We start from the raw sequence: 20,148 nt of genomic DNA, 5'->3' as shown, positions 1-20,148 counted from the left end.
GAAGTATCAAAATATACAAAGCCCGTATGGCCGTTAAGAGCTATACTCAATAAGAAAGGATATACTTTGAGGAGACTTTCTCACTTTTTTTTGTAAGGTTTAAGCATAATGGATCTCAATTTTTCCTAGTGTGAGACTCAAATTATGAAACTATGACTTTCTTGATTAAATTATCCTCAAGACCCTTAACTTATTCTGGAAGTATGATCTAATTTAACTTATCTTGGAAGGAAGTTCCGAAGGACGTGAGATAATCCAGACCGTAAAAGAACCCAACCGTTTAAGTGGACTAGATCATGATACAAAAAAACAGCAGAAGGGAAATAATTCCATTTGATCACATTTAGATGTTTCTGTTTATCACTTTCTAGACATTCATGCATTTGTACATATTTGTGAAAATAGAAAATTGTAATTGAGATAAAAGTTTTACATATGGCCGTGAGATGGATTCTGGGATAAGGCATACCTCCTGTCATTATACATGTTAGAATCAAAAGACTATATATCTCCAACAAGTATATGACACTCGATTTGAAACATGCCCATCGAGACGATATATATCTCCAACGAGTATATAACATTAGTGCTTACAAGTGTATGCTGGTCGCACGAACTATTTGCAAGTATGAAATGAAATTGAGAAAGAACTTGGATTACGTTCCATTACGTGCGAGTAGGAGATGTTAGACTTATTCGGGTTTGGACCGAATAAATTGGCAGCCCGTAGATGGGATGGGCCTAACCCAAAAGAGTGAAAATGAGGATAGGTTTGCCCTAACCTCTCCCTATAAATAGACAATTAGTTGTCTAACCCTAATACAAAGAAATACGGCGAAAGATTGCCTCTCTCTCTCTCACAACTACAATCGCTCTTAGTTCGTGGATCGGTCGTTTCCTCTCTCGATTAATCGCAGCATAGTTGAACCGTAAAGATCGTGATGATACATACTTTCGTTGCAAATCACATTAGAAATTATATGCATTACAAGAGGTAATTCTATACAAAATATGTGATATTTTATACTTCATTTTGTTAGATCAGAAATTACCTAAACGAATCGAATTGTGTGGTTGGCATTCATTTTGAAAATGATAAAATCAAAACAAAGTGATGGGGAAATTACAAAGTTAAAAATGAAGAAAGTATAATTGAATTGAAGCTGCCCAAGTCTAAACCCTATATATTCCATGTGAACCACTACCCATCCATCCCTTTCTGTTCTGTTCTGCAACCTTTTCTTTTTGTAAGTAATAATAATACTAAGGGTTGAAATCTATTAGCTATACCTGGATTTCTCGTGACTACACCAACTCAATTTGGTCAAACAGACGGTGAATGGTTCACCCAACTCACAACTTATATTTTGCTGGGATTGCTGTCATTTTGCTACTATGACAAGGGTATATTTACCTTTAATAAAATGAAGTGTATATTTACTTTTAAGATATAAAATTATGTAAACTTTATTTCTAACCTTGTGAAACAAGAATCACTTTTACTAATGGAAAATTTAAACAGACTAATTTATTATTATTTGACTCGTTATTTTATTGTTACATCAATCTTTTTAAATATTAATTATGTCTAAAATATTTATTTTATATTATTAACACAATTACAAATAATACGTTGAAATGTCAATGGTTAAACATCTAAGATACAAGTTTCATACAAAAGCTGCCTAAAATGTTTGTTATGTATTAAAATATATATAAATTATCTACTAAAATATATATAATTACTTTAGTTTATTGACAAACTTATTTAGAAAATTTGATTTGACATTTGAATAACTATCAAATTAGACCATTTAAATTTTCTTTTGGCTAGAAGAAAATTGATATTATTGTATCATTATTTTATAATGGTAAATTATAATAATTTTTCCACATAATTTAATAAAATACAGTTGTCAACAAAGTCAATGGAAGATCAGTCAACTCTACGTCATATATAGAGGCAAATTTATCTACTGCGATCAATAAGAGATTCAATAGAATTCTTATTCAAAATTATCTTATATGTTATGTAATTTATCATGCTATACAAGAGAAGTAATTCTTCTGCTTTGTTTTCTTACTCAGTTTTTCCTTCTTCTGATCAGTGGCGGAGCCAGGACTCAAACCTCAGGGGGCTCCATTCTATGTAGAATTTTTTTTCCGTATAACGATCAAGCATTTGATTCCTACTAAAAATGTATTTATATATAAAAGTTGTTCTTGAATTTTTACCCCTAATGTCTAAAATGGTGCACTTTTATCCCTAATGTCTAAAATTGTGCAATTTTACCCCTAACATTGCCATCCAAGAACAATTTTACCCAAACGAAATATTTGATTTTTTTTTGTCCAACTCATACAAAATACGGTATATTTTTAAATTTTTTAATTTTACGTCTAATCATATGTTTGTGATTTGTTACTAAATAGTGATAAAATGACGCACATATGAAGTGTAAATGAGGAGATTCATGACCGAGAAGACAATTTAATGAATTATTTTTCAAATTGATCTAATTTATCAATGTTAGGAGTAAAATTGCTCTTAGCTGCCAACGTTATGAGTAAAATTGCACAATTTTAAACTTTAGGAGTAAAATTGCTGCTGACTGTGAAAGTTATTTTTGCACCTTATCCCTTAATTTTATATCATTTGGTTATAATATGATTTTATTTAGTTAAATTTAAAAACCTCTAAAATTAAAAATCCCTAAATTAAAAATTTCTAAATTAACCCCTGGATTAGAAATTCTTCAACATAATCCTAATTTTTTTTGGGAGAAAGGAAGGCTTAAAAGCCCAGGAAACAAAAGAAAAGAGAAAAAATAAACTAGTTAAATCTGAGCAAGGTTCGATTGAACCCTAACTATCCTCGGTGAAGCCCTGCCAGTCCGGTCTTCAAGAAGGATAAACTGGAGGCCTGCAGGAGGCACATCACACACGTGATGACCCAAGGCTAAATTGCCTATGAAATTTGCCATCCAGTCCGCTGCCTGGTTCCCTTCCCTGTAAACATGCTTGAAGAGAACCTCCCAACTTCTATCCCGTATTTTCCAACATTCCCGAATTAGCCAACACATCGGGTGTCGGATATTCACATCTTTCTGCATAAAAAGGAGAGTTGTGGTAGAGTCCATTTCCAAAATTATTTTCCTGTGACCACTTTCCCATGCTAAACAGAGTCCGAAGTAAAGTCCCCAAATCTCTGCTAAAAGTGCCGTGCAAACCCCTAAATTGACCGTGAAGCCCCTTATCCAAAGGCCATTTGAGTCCCTTAACAGTCCCCCAGCTGAAGCAAGGCCCGGGTTACCTTTGCTTGCCCCGTCGGTGTTGACCTTCAACCAGTCGGGCTCAGGCAGGATCCATCTGATCCATCTTTCAATTGTCTGATTGCTGTGCAACGAGGGAGATGCGCAGGCTGCAACATGACCGATTTCCTTAGCTCGTAATAAAATTCCCTCGGCTGTTATATTGAGGCTTTGACCATCATTGAAGACTCTGGTATTTCGATCCCGCCAAAGCCACCATATCCCCACGCTAAAAATAGTTGACCACGGACTGCCCCGTTTCAAAGAATCAACGTTGATGCTACTATCAATCCATGCCTCTCTATTCAGTAGGAAGAATTGTCGTCGAGCCTCCGTCCCGGGGATAAGCTGCTCCCAAATCCGACGGACCCGAGGGCAATCTCGTAGGGCGTGAGTAACATCTTCTATAAGGCCACATTCTCTACAGTTTGCATCAGTCGTCATGTGGCGTTTGAGCCTCCTTTCATTCACCAAAATTGCGTTCATACGAACAAGCCACACAAACATTCAGACTCTCTCTGGAACCTGCAGACACCAAATGTATGACCAGCAAGAAGGGTCAGTAGTTAGTGCAGAATTATTCATTGATTGACTCAGTTCGTAGCCGGTTCGCACAGGAATAAACTCTTGTCCTAGAAGATCTCCAAAACCAATCATCTTTACCATATTCAGTGAAGATTGAGTAAGAAGCAAGATCTAACACAACCGCTTTAGTGAGCACGGGCATCAATTTCGGCCAGTCCCACCCCCTATCCACTATCCAGTAATCCCGTACAGGTTGGTTCCTCCAATCGGGTGGTATGGATTGATTTGTCCGGAAGATTAGGGCCGACGAGCCGCACCAAACATCAAGCCAAAACAGCGTTGATCGACCATCGTCCAGCAGTCTGTTGATACCCTGTTTCATGATTTTAGCCCCTTTCACAATCCCTTTCCACACTAAGGATTGACCCGCCTTCTCACTGAAGAGGTTCAGACCACTACGGCTCCCACCATATTTAGCCGTTACCAACTATACCCACAAGGCCGAATTATCAGTGATAACACGCCAGGATAATTTACCTAGCATGGCTATATTAAAACCATGAGTGTTTCTAATGTCGAGGCCCCCCTCTGCTTTCTTCCTGCAGACTTTATCCCATTTTAAAAGATGAGGTTTCCGATTTCTGTCAGAGGACCCCCAAAGGAAGCTGCGGTTACAAGCATCAAGTTTTTTTACAGACACTCATGGGCAGCATCGCCGTTTGCAGCACATAGGTTAGGATCTAGGCGGTGATAGATTTGACAAGTGTGAGTCTACCTACAAGAGATAAACAGTTGGCTTTCCAACCTGCGAGCTTTGACTGAACCCGGTCTACCACATACTTGAAAGTGTCCTTGGAAACTCTTTCATGTAATAGTGGCATGCCAAGGTAAGTTCCCAAATTTTCAGTACTTTCAATCCCCAAAATATCACAGATACCGCTTCTAACCACAGTGGAAACATTGGCTGCGAAAAAAACCCGGGATTTGCACAAGCTCACCTTCTGACCCGAACATTCACAAAATTGATTAATTATGTTTTTGATCACCACCGCCTGGTTGATATCTGCCCTAGCCATCAGAACAATATCGTCGGCGAAAAATACGTGAGAGATGCGAGGTCCAGTTCTTGACAGTTTGATTGGACTCCAATTGTTACATATGATAGCATCGTTGATTAAGTGACTAAGGCGTTCCAGACATAGAACAAAGAGGTAAGGAGATAGGGGATCTCCCTGGCAGAGGCCTCTGGTAGGCGTGAATCCCTCAAGTTTCTCCCCATTCCAAAGCACCTGCATTGCAGAAGCCGCCACACAGTTCAGAATAAGTTCGATCCAGTGCTGATCCAGGCCAACATTCTGCAGGGTTTCTTTCAAAAACTGCCAGCTAACACGGTCATAAGCCTTTTCAAGGTCCAACTTTAGAATCATATCTCCAACACGACCCTTTCGACGCCTCATTGAGTGAATAGCTTCTTGGATAAGAATGACATTATTTGAAATACTTCTCCCCGGAATAAAACTGTTCTGAGCTGGGCTAATGAGGTCATTCAATAAAGGTTTCAACCGATTCACAATGCACTTTGTTGCAATTTTATAGATGACATTGCAGAGGCTTATAGGTCTGAATTGAGAGATATATTCCGGCCCCTGAACTTTAGGGATGACAGTAAGAAGTGTTTCCGAGAGCTGAGTAGGGCTAACCCCATTCTTTAAGATGTTTAGAATAAAAGAGCTAACATGCGGACCAATAACATTCCAGAGGTTCTGGAAGAAAAAAGCTTGAAACCCATCCGGACCCGGGGCTTTGAACGGCTTCATTTGAAACAAAGCCTTATGCACTTCCCTACTGTCAAAATCCTGACTGAGAGCCCTCTTTGTCGAGTCCTTCATGGTGGGAAACCCCATTAGAGTGAACATTTGTGCCCTGGATACGACCTCCTCAGTATACAGTTTCATGAAATAATCACGCACTAGGGAGCGAACTTGTGCTTTGTCCCATTGCCAAATGCCATTCTCATCCCCGAGCCCTTCAACCTGATTCACCCGCCGTCTGATTAGAGTGGAAAGATGAAAAAAGGATGTATTTCGGTCCCCCAAGTTGAGCCAGTTAACTCTAGATTTCTGAAACCACGTTAATTTTTCTTGTTCAAGGATCTCATTCAACTCAACATGGAGCTTTGATTCCAGACGCAGGAGGTCAGACGTAACCCGAGTCGCTAGATCACGCTGAACACCAGCAAGGCGGTTGTAAGTTCTCCTTTTCCTTTTCAGAAGGCTACCAAAAACATCCGTATTCCATTGATGCAGCATTGGGACTAAGTCGGTGAGGTTAGTCGTTACATTAATCTGCGGGCTCCAGTGCTCATTAAAAAAATGATGAAAATCCTTGTGCCTGAGCTAGGCTGCCTGAAACCGGAAGGGACGGGGGACCGTACTATGATCACAGCCATCAGAGTTGAGAAGTATCAGTGCATGATCAGAGCCATTCCTAGGCAAGTGACGGACCAGAGCATCCGGAAAAGCCATTCTCCAAGTCGTATTACAAAGGGCACGATCCAGCCTGCAGGCAATTCTAGTTCTTCTCGTCAGACCATGGTACCAAGTAAAAGCCGGTCCTTGGTAGCCAAGATCAACAAGACTCATATCATTTATCTAGTTGGCAAACTGAAAGCAACAATCTAGAGTTCGGTGTGAGACGCCTTGTTTTACCTCAGGAGACTTTATGCTATTGAAATCTCCAATTAGAAGCCATGGCGCATTAACAGCATCTTTAAGGGTCATTAACTCTCCCATAACAAGCCTTTTGAACCGCATCTGCGGTCTAACATAGAGAAAAGTTACATTCGTACATACATTATCATTACCAATACCCACAGCTCTCACCTTAGTGTGAAGAAATTGCGTGTTTGTGATCAAAACTTCTAATTGTACTCTATCCGGGTTCCAAAAAGCCCAAATGCCACCACTGAACCCTTCTGTTTCCATAATCTCAACTTTCTTGAATCCCCATTTACGACCCAGCTCAGTTGCCTTGGTTCCCTGGAGTCTTGGTTCTAGAAAAACAAAAATGTCTGGGTTCTGTACAGAGAGAAGATGTTTCGTAGCTCGAAAGAAAACAGCGCCGCACCAAAATAGTTCCATGAAATAATTCTCATCATAAAAAAGATTTAGAGGTAACCAAAGGCAAACACCCAAACAAGCTCAGAGATTTCCAACCTGTCCGGCAGCACCGGATCCACCGCTCCCAGAAAGAGCTCGATTAGTAATGTCAATCAAAACCAGACTCAAACTCGGACTGCTCTTTGCTGACCCACCCGTGCTAGTGATTTTAGGTGCAGTAGGATCTTCCTTAGCCGCACCATCAAGTCTGCTCCTCCTACTACGGGTTCGGATATTCTCCTGATCCCCTATGTCCACCAAGATGTCACTGTGCTCGTTACTGAGAATGTTGAACGCATTATTATTGCTCTTTCCCTTGAGTTTTGCTTTGCTTTGGTTGCCCCCTCCAGTTCTATTTGGGTTAGTTGCCGAGAAAATAATTCCCTTACTAGCAGCTGAGGTTGATGCTCCTGTAGTGAAAGCTTGGTTGTTTATCTTAGTGGCTGGTGGCTTGGGCTTTTGCTGCAAAAGGGGTTATCCCCCGGGAGTCTGGTCTGCTCCATGTGCAGAAATAACCTTATCCTTTGTTGGCCATCGCCTCCACGCCACCATCATCCAAAGGCCGTATTCTCTTGGGGCAGGTTCTTCAGTACTAGTCAGTGGCTGTTGCAAAGGGACCTCAGTGTTGTTCGCTTGGTTCTCCGCTGTATCCATTCTGGTTTCCCCTGTGTCCAGTCTTTGTTGGCCAATCATGATGCTTGGGCTAATACAGGTTAGTTTGGTGTGCCCGTATTTACCACAATTCGTACAAGCTACGTGTAAGCCTTCATACTCAATTCTATACTAGGTTCCGTTCACTTCAAACTCAGTAATTAACGGCTTTTGAAGATCAAGTTCCACACAAACCCTGGCAAATTTCCCACGAGATGCCTTGCTTGTATTTCTGTCAACTTTTGCAGCTTTCCCTAGTGAGCTAGCAATAGTCATTATGAAATCTTCATTGTAGAATTGGATAGGTAAGTCCGGGAACCTTACCCAAACCAGCGTGGAGGAGATGGTAGCCGAGGCTGCAACGAAGTCGTCTGACCATGTTCGAACAGTGAGGTAGTGCCCTTGTACACTCCAGGGACCATCATAAATCACCCTTGTCCTATCATCTGGATTGTCAAAAGTTACAATGAAGAACCCATGCCCAATGTCTATGATATCCACTTTCCCACAGGTTTCCAGATTTCAAGAGCCCGACGTTGAAGAGCTATGAAGCCGACACTCCTTCCCAAGAGTTTCACAATTATGGCATCTTCCCATGGTTTTCCCCATTCTTCCATTAAATCTGGTGCCACCGTGAAACACGGTTTTAGCGGGTTTTCCAGAGAGACGTTTACTCGTCCATCTGCAGTGAGATCAACGGGTTGTCGAGGCGCTGTTCTACGGTCTTCTCCAATCACTGAGTCTCGATAAGATTTGGGCTTCGATGATTCGGACATCCTGACTGAGATCACTGATCACAGGCGCTCTGGCAGATCCCCAAAACATCAGGCTCACGAAGGTTGTACCTAGGAGGGCGGATCCCCAGGACAAGCCAGCGGGGCGAATCTAGGAGTGCGCAAGGAGGCGTATCAACATCTACCTTGGACGGATCTCTCGGACTACTTGCTCCCGAAGTAATTCACCAACAACCCTGACAATCCGTACATGTACCATTGTACCGATTGTCGGGGCGTATCACCCATTTTACCCTTCAGTCGATAACCTGAATGTAACCCTAGTAGGGGTAATCTTTGTCTTTTGTCATTATTAGAGGGGAGTATTTAAACCCTCATTTTGTAAGAATGACGACAACTTTTATCAATCAAACATCATTTCTCTTTGAGAACTTAAGGTTTATACCTTGTTATTGGGATTCACTCCTTCTAGTTTAGCTAGAGAAGAACCTCTTTGTTGGTTTATGATTAAAACCTTCATTGATCGCTTTCAATCTGTATCGGTTGGTATAAGAGCCAATCGTTTCCTGACCCGAAACTTCTTTTGGCAATGGTTCAACCCCGACAGCCGTAAGATTCCATGGAAACCAGTGACCGGAGGTATGAGGAGCTGAGGGAGCACCTCGCGGAGCAGATCCAAGCCAGCCATGAGCGGTAGAGGCAAACCGACCAACGATTCCTGAAGCTAACCACCTCCTTCGAAAACTTCAAGCTAGAGGTTCTGGCGATAATCCGACCCACTGTGGGAGGACTGACCCATAGAAATGAAGGAGTCCGTGAACAACCGCTTCCACAAATGGATCCTAGGGATCCTGAGGTAAGAAGACCCAACTTTGTCATTGTGCATAACGCTGATAGTGATAGTGATGACTTTGAGGGTATCGGAAAAAATGATACCGTTAGAACTATGAGGGATGTTGGGCTCGTTGACAACCGACGTGTGGAGGTTGCTAGGGGATATCCAGGTCTAGGGAACTTTGATAGAGATGATGCTTTTAAGCTAAAAATAGACTTACCATCTTTTGGAGGCGAACTGGATATAGAGGTGTTCTTAGACTGGTTATCGGAAGTTGAACGTTTCTTTGAGTATGCTGGGATTCCTGATGAGAGGAAAGTAAGGCTGGTGGCGTATCGCATGAAGGGTGGCGCATCAGTTTGGTGGGATCAAATGAGGGAAGAAAGAAGAAGAGGGGGCAGAGATCCGATTCGATCTTGGCTACGGATGAAGGCGATGTTGAGGGAGCGGTTCTTACCGCCGGATTATGAGCAGTATATTTACAGCTCCTACAGGGGATGCTCTCAAGGGACCCGAAGTGTCCATGAGTATACCTCAGAGTTCTTGAGGCTATCAGCAAGGGCCAACTTGTCTGAAACTGAAAGCCAAAAGACCTCTAGGTATCTAGAAGGGTTGAGATACAACATCCAGGATCGTATTGGCACACAGATGGTGGTTCGAGTACAAGATGCTAGGAATTTAGCCCTAAAGGCTGAATCCCAACTGACCGGGAGATCCAGGAAATCCGCCACTACTGAGTATACGCCTGGAGGAAGAGATAACATGAGGTCTTATGACAAAGGCAAGCAGGTGGCGAGTGCCAGTGGGGCCAAGGTTAACAGTGTGGGAAGGGGATCTGTTGGAGATACTAGGCCATACAAGGAAGCACCTATACCACCTAAGAGCAACAATCCGTATGTGAGGCCAACACCTTTCAAATGTTTTCGGTGCAATGAGCCAGGCCATAGATCCAACGAATGTCCTAGGAGGAAGAGCGCCAACATGGTGGAGAGATATGAGGATGACTATGACGAAGCGGATGAAGTATTTTGCGAACCCTTAGGAGAAGATGACGATGAGGCGGATGAAGAGAGATACGCCATTCATGTGGTACGGCGTTTGTTAGTCTCCAGCAGGGTAGAGGGAGATCAGAGGCACCGCCTATTCAGGACCCGCTGTCTTGTGAAAGGTGGGCGATGCAATGTGATAATAGATAGTGGGAGCCAAGAGAACATTGTGAGCAGCAGCGCCGTTCAGAAGTTTGGGTTGTTGGCGGAGGCGCATCCCAACCCTTATAGAGTGGGATGGATAAAAAACGTGGGTGAGCTTAGGGTGACCCAGAGATGCAGGGTACCTATTGTTATTGGTGATTACAGTGATGAAGTCTGTTGTGATGTGGTCGATATGGATGCCTGCCACCTATTGTTGGGTCGACCCTGGCAGTTTGATAACGATGCCACCCATGCAGGAAGAGAGAACACTTACAGATTTGTGAAGAATGGGGTGAAGTTCATCCTTACGCCAATGATGAGAGAGCCAAAGGCCGACGAGAAATCTACTTTGGTAGTTTGTCCTACACACAAATCGTTTGTCAGCGAATGTGAAGAGAGCCAAATGGTGTATGTGGTAATGGTTAAGGCGAATCACGAATCCGCCCAAAGGGACGAAAGGGAGACGCCGAATGAAGTGACCCGCCTACTTGGCGAATATCAGGATCTGTTCCCTAACGAACTGCCAAGTGGGTTACCACCTTTGAGGGACCTCCAACATCACATCGATCTTGTGCCTGGGGCTAGTTTACCAAGCCTCCCACATTATCGAATGAGCCCAAAGGAGAATGACATCATGAGGCAGAAGGTGGAGGAACTCATCGAGATGGGATACGTTAGGGAGAGTATGAGTCCTTGCGCCGTTCCAGCTTTACTTACACCGAAGAAGGATGGGTCTTGGCGGATGTGTGTTGACAGTAGGGCTATTAACAAGATCACCATCAAGTACAAGTTCCCGATTCCAAGGTTGGATGACATGCTGGACCAACTTGGCGGATCTCGAGTCTTCTCCAAGATTGATCTCAGGAGTGGTTATCATCAGATACGAATCCGATCTGGGGATGAGTGGAAGACCGCCTTCAAGACGAAAGATGGATTGTATGAATGGTTAGTTATGCCATTTGGGATGACCAACGCCCCCAGTACTTTTATGAGGCTGATGAATCAAGTGCTTCGCCCAGTGATTGGAAAATTTGTAGTTGTGTATTTTGATGACATCCTGATTCATAGCGAGACCTTGGTGGAACATGTGGAGCACTTGCGGACAATATTTGACCTATTAAGGAAACACCAGCTATACGCCAACACTAAGAAATGTGATTTTGTCATGGAGAGCCTGGTTTTCCTTGGGTTCGTGGTTAGTGGCGATGGGGTCCAAGTTGATGGAGAGAAGGTAAGAGCCATCCGAGAATGGCCTACTCCGAGGAATGTGGGGGACATCAGGAGTTTTCATGGGCTAGCAACCTTTTATCGGCGATTCATTAAAAACTTCAGTTCTATAGTCGCCCCATTGACGGAATGTTTGAAGAAGGGAAAGGGGTTCGAGTGGGCGAACGCCCAAGAAGAGAGCTTCGCCTTGATCAAGGAAAAGCTGAGTACAGCGCCAGTACTGGCGTATCCCAATTTTGATAAGCTGTTCGAAGTTGAGTGTGATGCCAGTGGGGTTGGGATTGGTGGTGTCTTGATGCAAGAACAGAGGCCCATTGCATACTTCAGTGAGAAGCTCTGTGAGGCACGGCAAAAATGGGCAACTTATGATCAAGAGTTTTATGCTGTAGTGAGGGCATTGAAAGTATGGGAGCATTACTTGGTGGGAAAAGAATTCATCCTCTACACTGACCATCAAGCTCTCAAGTACCTGGGAAGTCAGAAGCAACTTCGAAGCTCCATGTATGCCCGGTGGTCCGCCTTTATAGATAAGTTCCCCTATAAGCTTATCCATAAGGCTGGAAAACAGAACAAGGTGGCGGACGCCTTGAGTCGGAGGGTGTCGCTAATCAAGACAGTAAACCTGGAGACCAATTGTTTTGAACACATCCGAGGAGAATACTTGGCGGGTCCTGATTTTGGGAGTATTTGGGAAAAATGTAAGAACCAGCATGGAGATGGAGCGTATCACCTGATGGATGAGTATCTCATGAGGGGCAACCATCTTTGCTTACCTTGCACCTCCATTCACGAGAAGGTTGTTCGGGATCTACATGGCGGATCCCTTGGAGGGCATTTTGGGCGAGACAAGACTTATGAAGCAGTGAGTTCCCGTTATTTCTGGCCTAAGATGAGGAGAGATGTTGCCTATTTAGTAGAACGATGCTATATCTGCCAGTCCGCCAAGGGACGCACTACAAATGCTGGCTTGCTGCTACCTTTGCCTGTGCCAGAAACCATCTGGGAGGATCTATCCATGGACTTTGTCCTAGGGTTACCCAAAACTCAGAGGGGCATGGATTCCATCTTTGTCGTGGTTGATCGGTTTTCAAAGATGGCTCACTTCATACCATGTCACAAGACTAATGATGCTTCGGCAACAGCGAAGCTATTCTTCAAAGAGATTGTAAGGCTACATGGTGTACCTAAGAGCATTGTCTCGGATCGTGATACGAAGTTCCTCAGTCATTTCTGGCGGACGTTGTGGGCTCTGTTTGATACGTCTCTGAAATTTAACACCACCGCCCACCCTCAAACAGACGGACAGACAGAAGTGGTCAATAGAACTTTGGGAAACTTACTGCGCAGCAAATGTAAGGATAAGCCCAGGATGTGGTTTTAGCCCAAGCTGAGTTCGCCTACAACGGCTCTGTCCATTCGGGAACCGGGAGATCTCCATTTGAAGTGGTATACACAAAGACCCCGAATCACGTCCTTGATATAGCCCATCTTCCCAAAGGAAATGTGACCGCCAACCAGTTGGCCAAGGATTATATACAGATGCACCAAGAGGTGAAAGAGACTCTTGAGGAGAGAAATTAGAAGTTAAAGACCAAGGCGGATGAACACCGCAGGGACCTACAGTTTGAAGTCGGGGATGAGGTTATGGTATACTTGGGCAAAGAGAGACTCGCCAACGCCGCCAGTAGCAAGCTTCGGCCTAGGAAATACGGGCCATATAAGATCACCAAGAAGGTCAATGCCAATGCCTATCATATAGCATTGCCGAACTGGCTTGGTAAAATCTCACCAGCATTCAACATCCGTGACCTTAGCCCATGGAAGTCGGATGGTCCTTTGGAGTTCAAAAAGGGCGAATCAGTGCCGAGTTCTTTTAAAGAAGGAGAGAATGATGCGGACATCCTAACTGAGATCACTGATCACAGGCGCTCTGGCGGATCCCCAAAACATCAGGCTCACGAAGGTTGTACCTAGGAGGGCGGATCCCCAGGACAAGCCAGCGGGGCGAATCTAGGAGTGCGCAAGGAGGCGTATCAACATCTACCTTGGGCGGATCTCTCGGACTACTTGCTCCCGAAGTAATTCACCAACAACCCTGACAATCCGTACCTGTACCATTGTACCGATTGTCGGGACGTATCACCCATTTTACCCTTCAGTCGATAACCTGAATGTAACCCTAGTAGGGGTAATCTTTGTCTTTTGTCATTATTAGAGAGGAGTATTTAAACCCTCATTTTGTAAGAATGACGGCAACTTTTATCAATCAAACATCATTTCTCTTTGAGAACTTAAGGTTTATACCTTGTTATTGGGATTCACTCCTTCTAGTTTAGTTAGAGAAGAACCTCTTTATTGGTTTACGATTAAAACCTTCATTTATCGCTTTCAATCTATATCATTCGATCTCTCCATATCTGCTGGTGCAGTTCCGCCGTCCGGCGCCGGTGGTGATGAGGTCTCGCTCATGCGGGCGAGGGTTTTTGCGAGGGTTTTTTTTCTCCAGGGCCAAGTAAGTAATTCCTTTTGTTAATTAATTATACATAATCCTAATTTGAAAATATCTAATTTAATTGAGAAATTATAAAATAAATAACAAAAAGAAAAATAAAAAACTTACTTAAAATAAAAAAGAAAAGAGTTGGGTGAGAATGGAGGTTTTAAAGAACTTTCTTAAAATTATTTTGGATTTTATGCCTTATAGGTCGAATGAGCAAAGAGTGGAAGAGAAGATTAAAAAAAAAAGAAAAAGGTTATTTAGCCCATCAGCTTTCTTGTGGATGGAAATGGCATTTTTGCCCTTTCCATCCCTTATATTTTTAACCTATAACAGCACAAAACGAAGTCGTTTTGTGCTGTTATAAGTTAAAAATATAAGCAGAAGATGGGATACAAAATCCCATCTTCTGCAAATATGTTGCAGCCGCCATGGCTGGAGGGGCTCCAGCCATGGCGCCCCCCTGGCTCTGCCAGGAAGGAAAACCCCTATCTGGGGGTTTTCCGACGGGGCCGGAGGGTCGGCCGACCCTCTCCGCCCCTGCTTCTGATTCAATAAATTTGGATTTTTCGATGGATCCGTTAATTATTTAGATCATCCAATATATTCTATATGGCAAAGATGTAATAATATAGTTAGTCACCGCTCTAGTATTTTAAACATCCAAAGTAGTTTTTAACTCCATTTTTTATAAATCTAAAAGTAATAAAATTTTATTAATTCTTGATTGGACCAACAACAGTTAAATAAAGATAAAAAAAATTGTGCAGAACGTATATTATTATCGGATAACATATTAACTCTATATTTATTAAGAAGAAAACATCTTGTTTGATAACTCACTTAATCACCTATATTAAAATGTTTTTTTTTTGAAACAACCTATATTAAAATGTTAAAAACTTATTTAATTTAATTGTGTTTGATAACGGTTGTTTCTCCATCACTTAAATTAGTTAATTAAGTTAAAAATCACTTACTTTGATAAGTCAATTTTGACTTAACATTTTAAGTTAAACACTATCAATTAATATTTTTTTATAAATGTTATATCATTCAATACTTTCAACACTTATAATATTCAACACTTAAAATTCAGTACTTATTCTTTCAGCACTTAATTTTTACTTTTATCAAATAACACCTTAGTCTCCATGTACAAAATAAAGCAATCTTTTCCTACCAAAAAAAAAAAAAAACAAAATAAAGCAATCTTTAAGGATAACATTTAACAGATGGTGCAATTTCAAACCTTATTAATGAAATATTATTTTTTTATATGTAATTACATGTTCCGGCTACCCTTGCCTCTAGCAATTTGACCACACAATAAGGCTCAAAATTTCACATCTTGTAAGAATGAAAAAAACTCGTCTTCCTTTAACGAGGTTTGAAATTGCACCACCTTGTAAATATTAGGCTCAATATTGTATTGTTTTGTATATAGAGGCTGAATCCGCTCTCCTCTAAAAATTATAGGACTAAATTTGTAACTTATCCCTATTATTGGTAAGAGAATTGTGAAATAAAATTTGGATCTTGTTGCGCTATTATTGTTAAGAGGCGGTGATTGAAAAAATAATTGACAATGTATACTATAGTTGTCGACTTTATATTCCATTTTAGCAGGTTGTACTCTTACTTTCTATATATAACTACTGTTATATATTTAAATACGGGATAGTAATTATTTATTAGATATTAATATTTAACAATTGAAATCTCAATAATTATTATATTGTAATTAAATTAATTTTTTTTGAATCGGATGCCCTAAATGGAGGCCCTAAACGAGCGTGCCCCTAAACAGACTCCCTTTAAGTCAGCCCTAAACATGGTCCTTTGATGGATATCACACAACTATCTCCCAAAACCAGATTGCTGAGAGTATAATCTATTTTGATTATGTAGCAGAATTGTGGAAAGACCTCACCTATCTCCAATCAACCGAGGAGGCATAGTTTTGAAAACAGAATAAAAGATCCATGCATACTGATCTTGCTGCCCTCAAAGAACAAAATCATGGAAACCTCATTAATTACAATCATCACAGGAAAAAAAAATAAAAAATAAAAAATTTGTGGATGACAATTTTCTCATATTGTTGACTTACTTCCTACTGAAAGCAACCGACCATAAATGTATGAGTACACTTTTAAACGCAAGGCATGTGAAGCTCACACTCTTCCTATAAAGCTGCTATTGTATTGTTCCAGAAAAGTTGGAGTTGTCACATTACAAAATAACAAGAAGAAGAAAGGAAAAACTCCCCCTTTGCACCAAAAATTGTATAGAATCAAATTTTTGGCTGTTTATTGTATTTGTATGCGTGAAGAAGATGGGGTTGGGGAAGGAGAATTTGAAGATCAAAATGAAGAGTTTGGCTGAAAAAATGAAGAAAATTCCTCGTTTTATTTGGCAAACTACATGGAAAGTTGGTCGAGAAGATCCTCGACGAGCTATACATGCTTTCAAAGTTGGGATGTCATTGACATTAGTGTCTTTGCTCTATCTCATTGAGCCTCTCTTTGATTCTATTGGCCAGAATGCTATTTGGGCTGTTATGACTGTTGTTGTTGTCTTAGAATTTACTGCAGGTCTGTTTTAACTATTGTATCCCCTTACATATTTGGGGTTTTGATTCTTGGAGATCATTATTGTTAATTATCTCTTTAGTTAATTATCTCTTTACCTATCATCAGATAATAACATAGTATTATCCTGAAATAAAATAATGTTTTGATTGCAGGAGCAACGTTGTGCAAAGGGCTGAATAGAGGATTGGGGACGTTGCTAGCAGGATCATTAGCTTTTGGGATTGAATATGTTGCAAAGGAAACTGGCCATGTTTTTCGAGCAATTTTCATAGGAACTTCAGTGTTTGTCATAGGTCTGTTCACTGATTCCATGAATATTTTCAAATTGAGAAGAAATTAAATTAAGCTAAACTAAACTTGGTGTTGGACTTGAAAAATGACAGGGGGAGCAGCAACATATGTAAGGTTTTTCCCTTATGTGAAGAAGAATTATGACTATGGTGTAGTCATATTCATGTTGACGTTCAATTTGATAACTCTATCAAGTTTCCGAGTTAGCAATGTTCTGAAAATCGCTCACGAACGCTTTTTAACCATTGCTATTGGTTGTGGGGTTTGCCTGTTAATGAGTCTTCTTGTGTTCCCAAATTGGTCTGGAGAAGATCTCCATAATTCCACTGTCTCCAAGCTGGATTGTATAGCTTCATGCATAGAAGGTATATATATTTATATATTAAGCAATGATTCAAAAGCTTACTTGAGTATTAGTGTAAGTATAGGAGATAAGATAGCCTAAACTCTAAACCTAGCGATGCACAGAAACTCATTGTGACATGCCTTTCACTGTTTTCGTCGGATGTGAGAAATGGAAACTCTCGAAAACTCATACAAAATGTTTCTGGGCACGTTTAAGTAATTACTCAAAATATGAAATGTCTCTCTTAATTTATAAATGGTTTCATATGCGTATTTCAATTAAATTTCTAGAAATTCAAAGTTTTTATTTTACAATTCCTATTTAGCCTAAAATTAGGAAAATTGAAACTTCTATTTAACTCATAGTTCTTTCATTGTATCCTTCCATTTAAAGAATCTACCTATATTTTTTCTCTTACAAACATTGTCTTTTGAATCTTGATTGAACTTCAACTTTCATTATCTTGTTCTTCGTCCCTTTTCAAAAATATATCATTATCTTTTTAATATTTATAAATATGCCTCTATATTTTTAATATTTACACTTTTCCCCACGCCTTCCATGCAACATAGCTCTAAAGTTGTGGTGTCTGATCAAACCTAAAACTAGAACTGATAAATCGAAAATAAAATAAGGCTTAATACATAATTTGTACCCATGAACTTGTCTAAAAAGTTGATTCACACTCTCAACTTTTAAAATGTTCTAATAGCTCCTCAACTTATATAAAGTGTAATCAATTAATTAATGGGTTGCAAAAAAAGGAAGTTGCATGTAGAAAGTGTGTTGCATGCTCCATGGAATGTTATTACATAATTCATTCTTTCCTAATATTAGAATTTCATGGTAGTGTTCACCTGGACCTGAATTCAGTGTTGGATTTTAAGGTTTAGATTTAATAAGTTTAAATTCATTTGATCAAGGTCTACATGAACTTTGCTTCAGAACCTTATACTTGACTTTAGTACGTTTTAAGTTTTACTTTTTTTTAATGGACATGCAACACTTTTTCGGTGTACAGTTTAATTTTTTGAAACCCAAATTATATTTTAAGCAAGTTTCAAGATATTTTAAGCTAGTTGAAGGAGCAATTGGATGTGAAATGAAGTAATCATAGGATGAATTGGATGTGAAAATATATATTATTGCATTGCAGCTTGTGTAAATGAATATTTCAGCGAGGCCGTGAAAGAAGCTGCAGATGAAGATGAATCATCAGAGGATCCGATTTATAGAGGTTACAAGAATGTTTTGGACTCAAAATCACAAGATGAAACATTGGCCTTACATGCAAGCTGGGAGCCAAGGCATTCAAGACACTGCAAATATCCATGGCAACAGTATGTCAAACTGGGAGCTGTTCTTCGCCGTTTTGGTTACACTGTTGTAGCTCTACATGGATGTCTCCAAACTGAAATTCAGGTACCTTTATTTGCTTCAAATTAAGTCAAGATCACAGAATATCATTAGAATTATTAGAATTATAGTCATTCATTTATAAGATAATTAAGGATAATTTTGCAATGAATAACTGAGATTAAGATTACTTTATCAGACTCCAAAATATTGCCGTGCCCTATTCAAAGATCCATGTGTTCGGCTAGCAAATGAAGTATCAAAAGCACTAAAGGAACTTGCAAATAGTATAAGAAACCACCGGCACTGTTCGCCTGAGATACTCTCGGATCATCTGCACGAAGCTCTGCACGATCTGAACAAAGCAATAAAATCACAGCCGAGGTTATTTCTAGGATCAAACAACAACCAAGCAAAGAACATGCTAGCTATAGCAGCTGCTCATGCTAGACAGAAGCAAGAAAAGGAGAATCATGGAGTGTCATTGTCAAGTGTAAAGACAGACAGTTCTGCATTGCGGGAGTGGAAATCGAAAAGCTTCCAGGATGATCAGCAATATTCGAGAGCAGGGGAACGTAATAAAGTATTAAGGCCACAGTTAAGCAAAATTGCAATAACAAGTCTTGAATTCTCGGAGGCACTTCCTTTTGCTGCATTTGCTGCATTGCTGGTGGAGACAGTAGCAAGGCTTGATAATGTGATTGAAGAAGTTGAAGAATTGGGGAGGATTGCTTGCTTCAAAGAGTTTAAACCTGGTGATGATGAAGTTGTCATCAATTTTGAGACGCCTAAAGTTCATGTTCAAAGTCATTTGCCTTCTGCTGATGGGGCTGACTGATCATGTCCCTTCTTCTATGTTGTTGTTGTATCATCCTCATCCTCATGATTATATCAGATATAAAACAAGTAATTAATAATTCATATCTTTTTCATGCCTCTTAAATGAGATTGTATTTCAGCTGCTTTTTATATATATATATATATATAAATGTCTAAACATGGAGTTACATGGTATATATGAAACATGGATATTTTCGTTTTTTTTTTTTGGTCGAGGATATTTTATTTTGGTAATGATAATTTGTGGAAACTTTAAGTGGTTGAATCACATGTATCTTCATGAATGGTCCAATCTAACCTGCAAAATAGAAAATAGAAAAGGGAGACATCTAAGATTTTTTTATCAGAAGAACTGAGGAAAAAAAACAAACAAACTACGAGTCTATGAAAGAATTATTCTACTGGCCCTACCATCAATGGAAAGAATCTTCTAGAGGTTTGTAGTGATCCAAAGAATATGAACCTGCGAAGTTCGCCAACCAGCCAGTCGCCTTGTTCCCTTACTGATAGGTATGGTTAAAATGGAGATTCAGTCCTGATCCCGAGGAGCAATGCAGCAATGAATGAGCCAGGCAAAAGGATGATGGACC

At 40.4% G+C, this 20,148-nt stretch overlaps 1 protein-coding gene across 1 annotated transcript; it reads left to right on the top strand.

Annotated features, from left to right (window-relative positions):
- Positions 1–16,366: 16,366 nt before the first annotated feature.
- Positions 16,367–19,721, top strand: LOC136233063 (aluminum-activated malate transporter 12-like). Its single transcript, XM_066022607.1, has 5 exons — positions 16,367–16,725; positions 16,878–17,018; positions 17,109–17,381; positions 18,519–18,784; positions 18,918–19,721. The coding sequence occupies exons 1-5, from the start codon at positions 16,467–16,469 to the stop codon at positions 19,554–19,556; spliced, it is 1,578 nt and encodes a 525-aa protein (XP_065878679.1). The 5' UTR covers positions 16,367–16,466; the 3' UTR covers positions 19,557–19,721.
- Positions 19,722–20,148: the final 427 nt, after the last annotated feature.

This window comes from Euphorbia lathyris, chromosome 6 (assembly GCF_963576675.1).
Source record: "Euphorbia lathyris chromosome 6, ddEupLath1.1, whole genome shotgun sequence".
NCBI classification, from domain to species: domain Eukaryota; kingdom Viridiplantae; phylum Streptophyta; class Magnoliopsida; order Malpighiales; family Euphorbiaceae; genus Euphorbia; species Euphorbia lathyris.
This window is presented reverse-complemented; position numbering and strand designations above follow the sequence as displayed.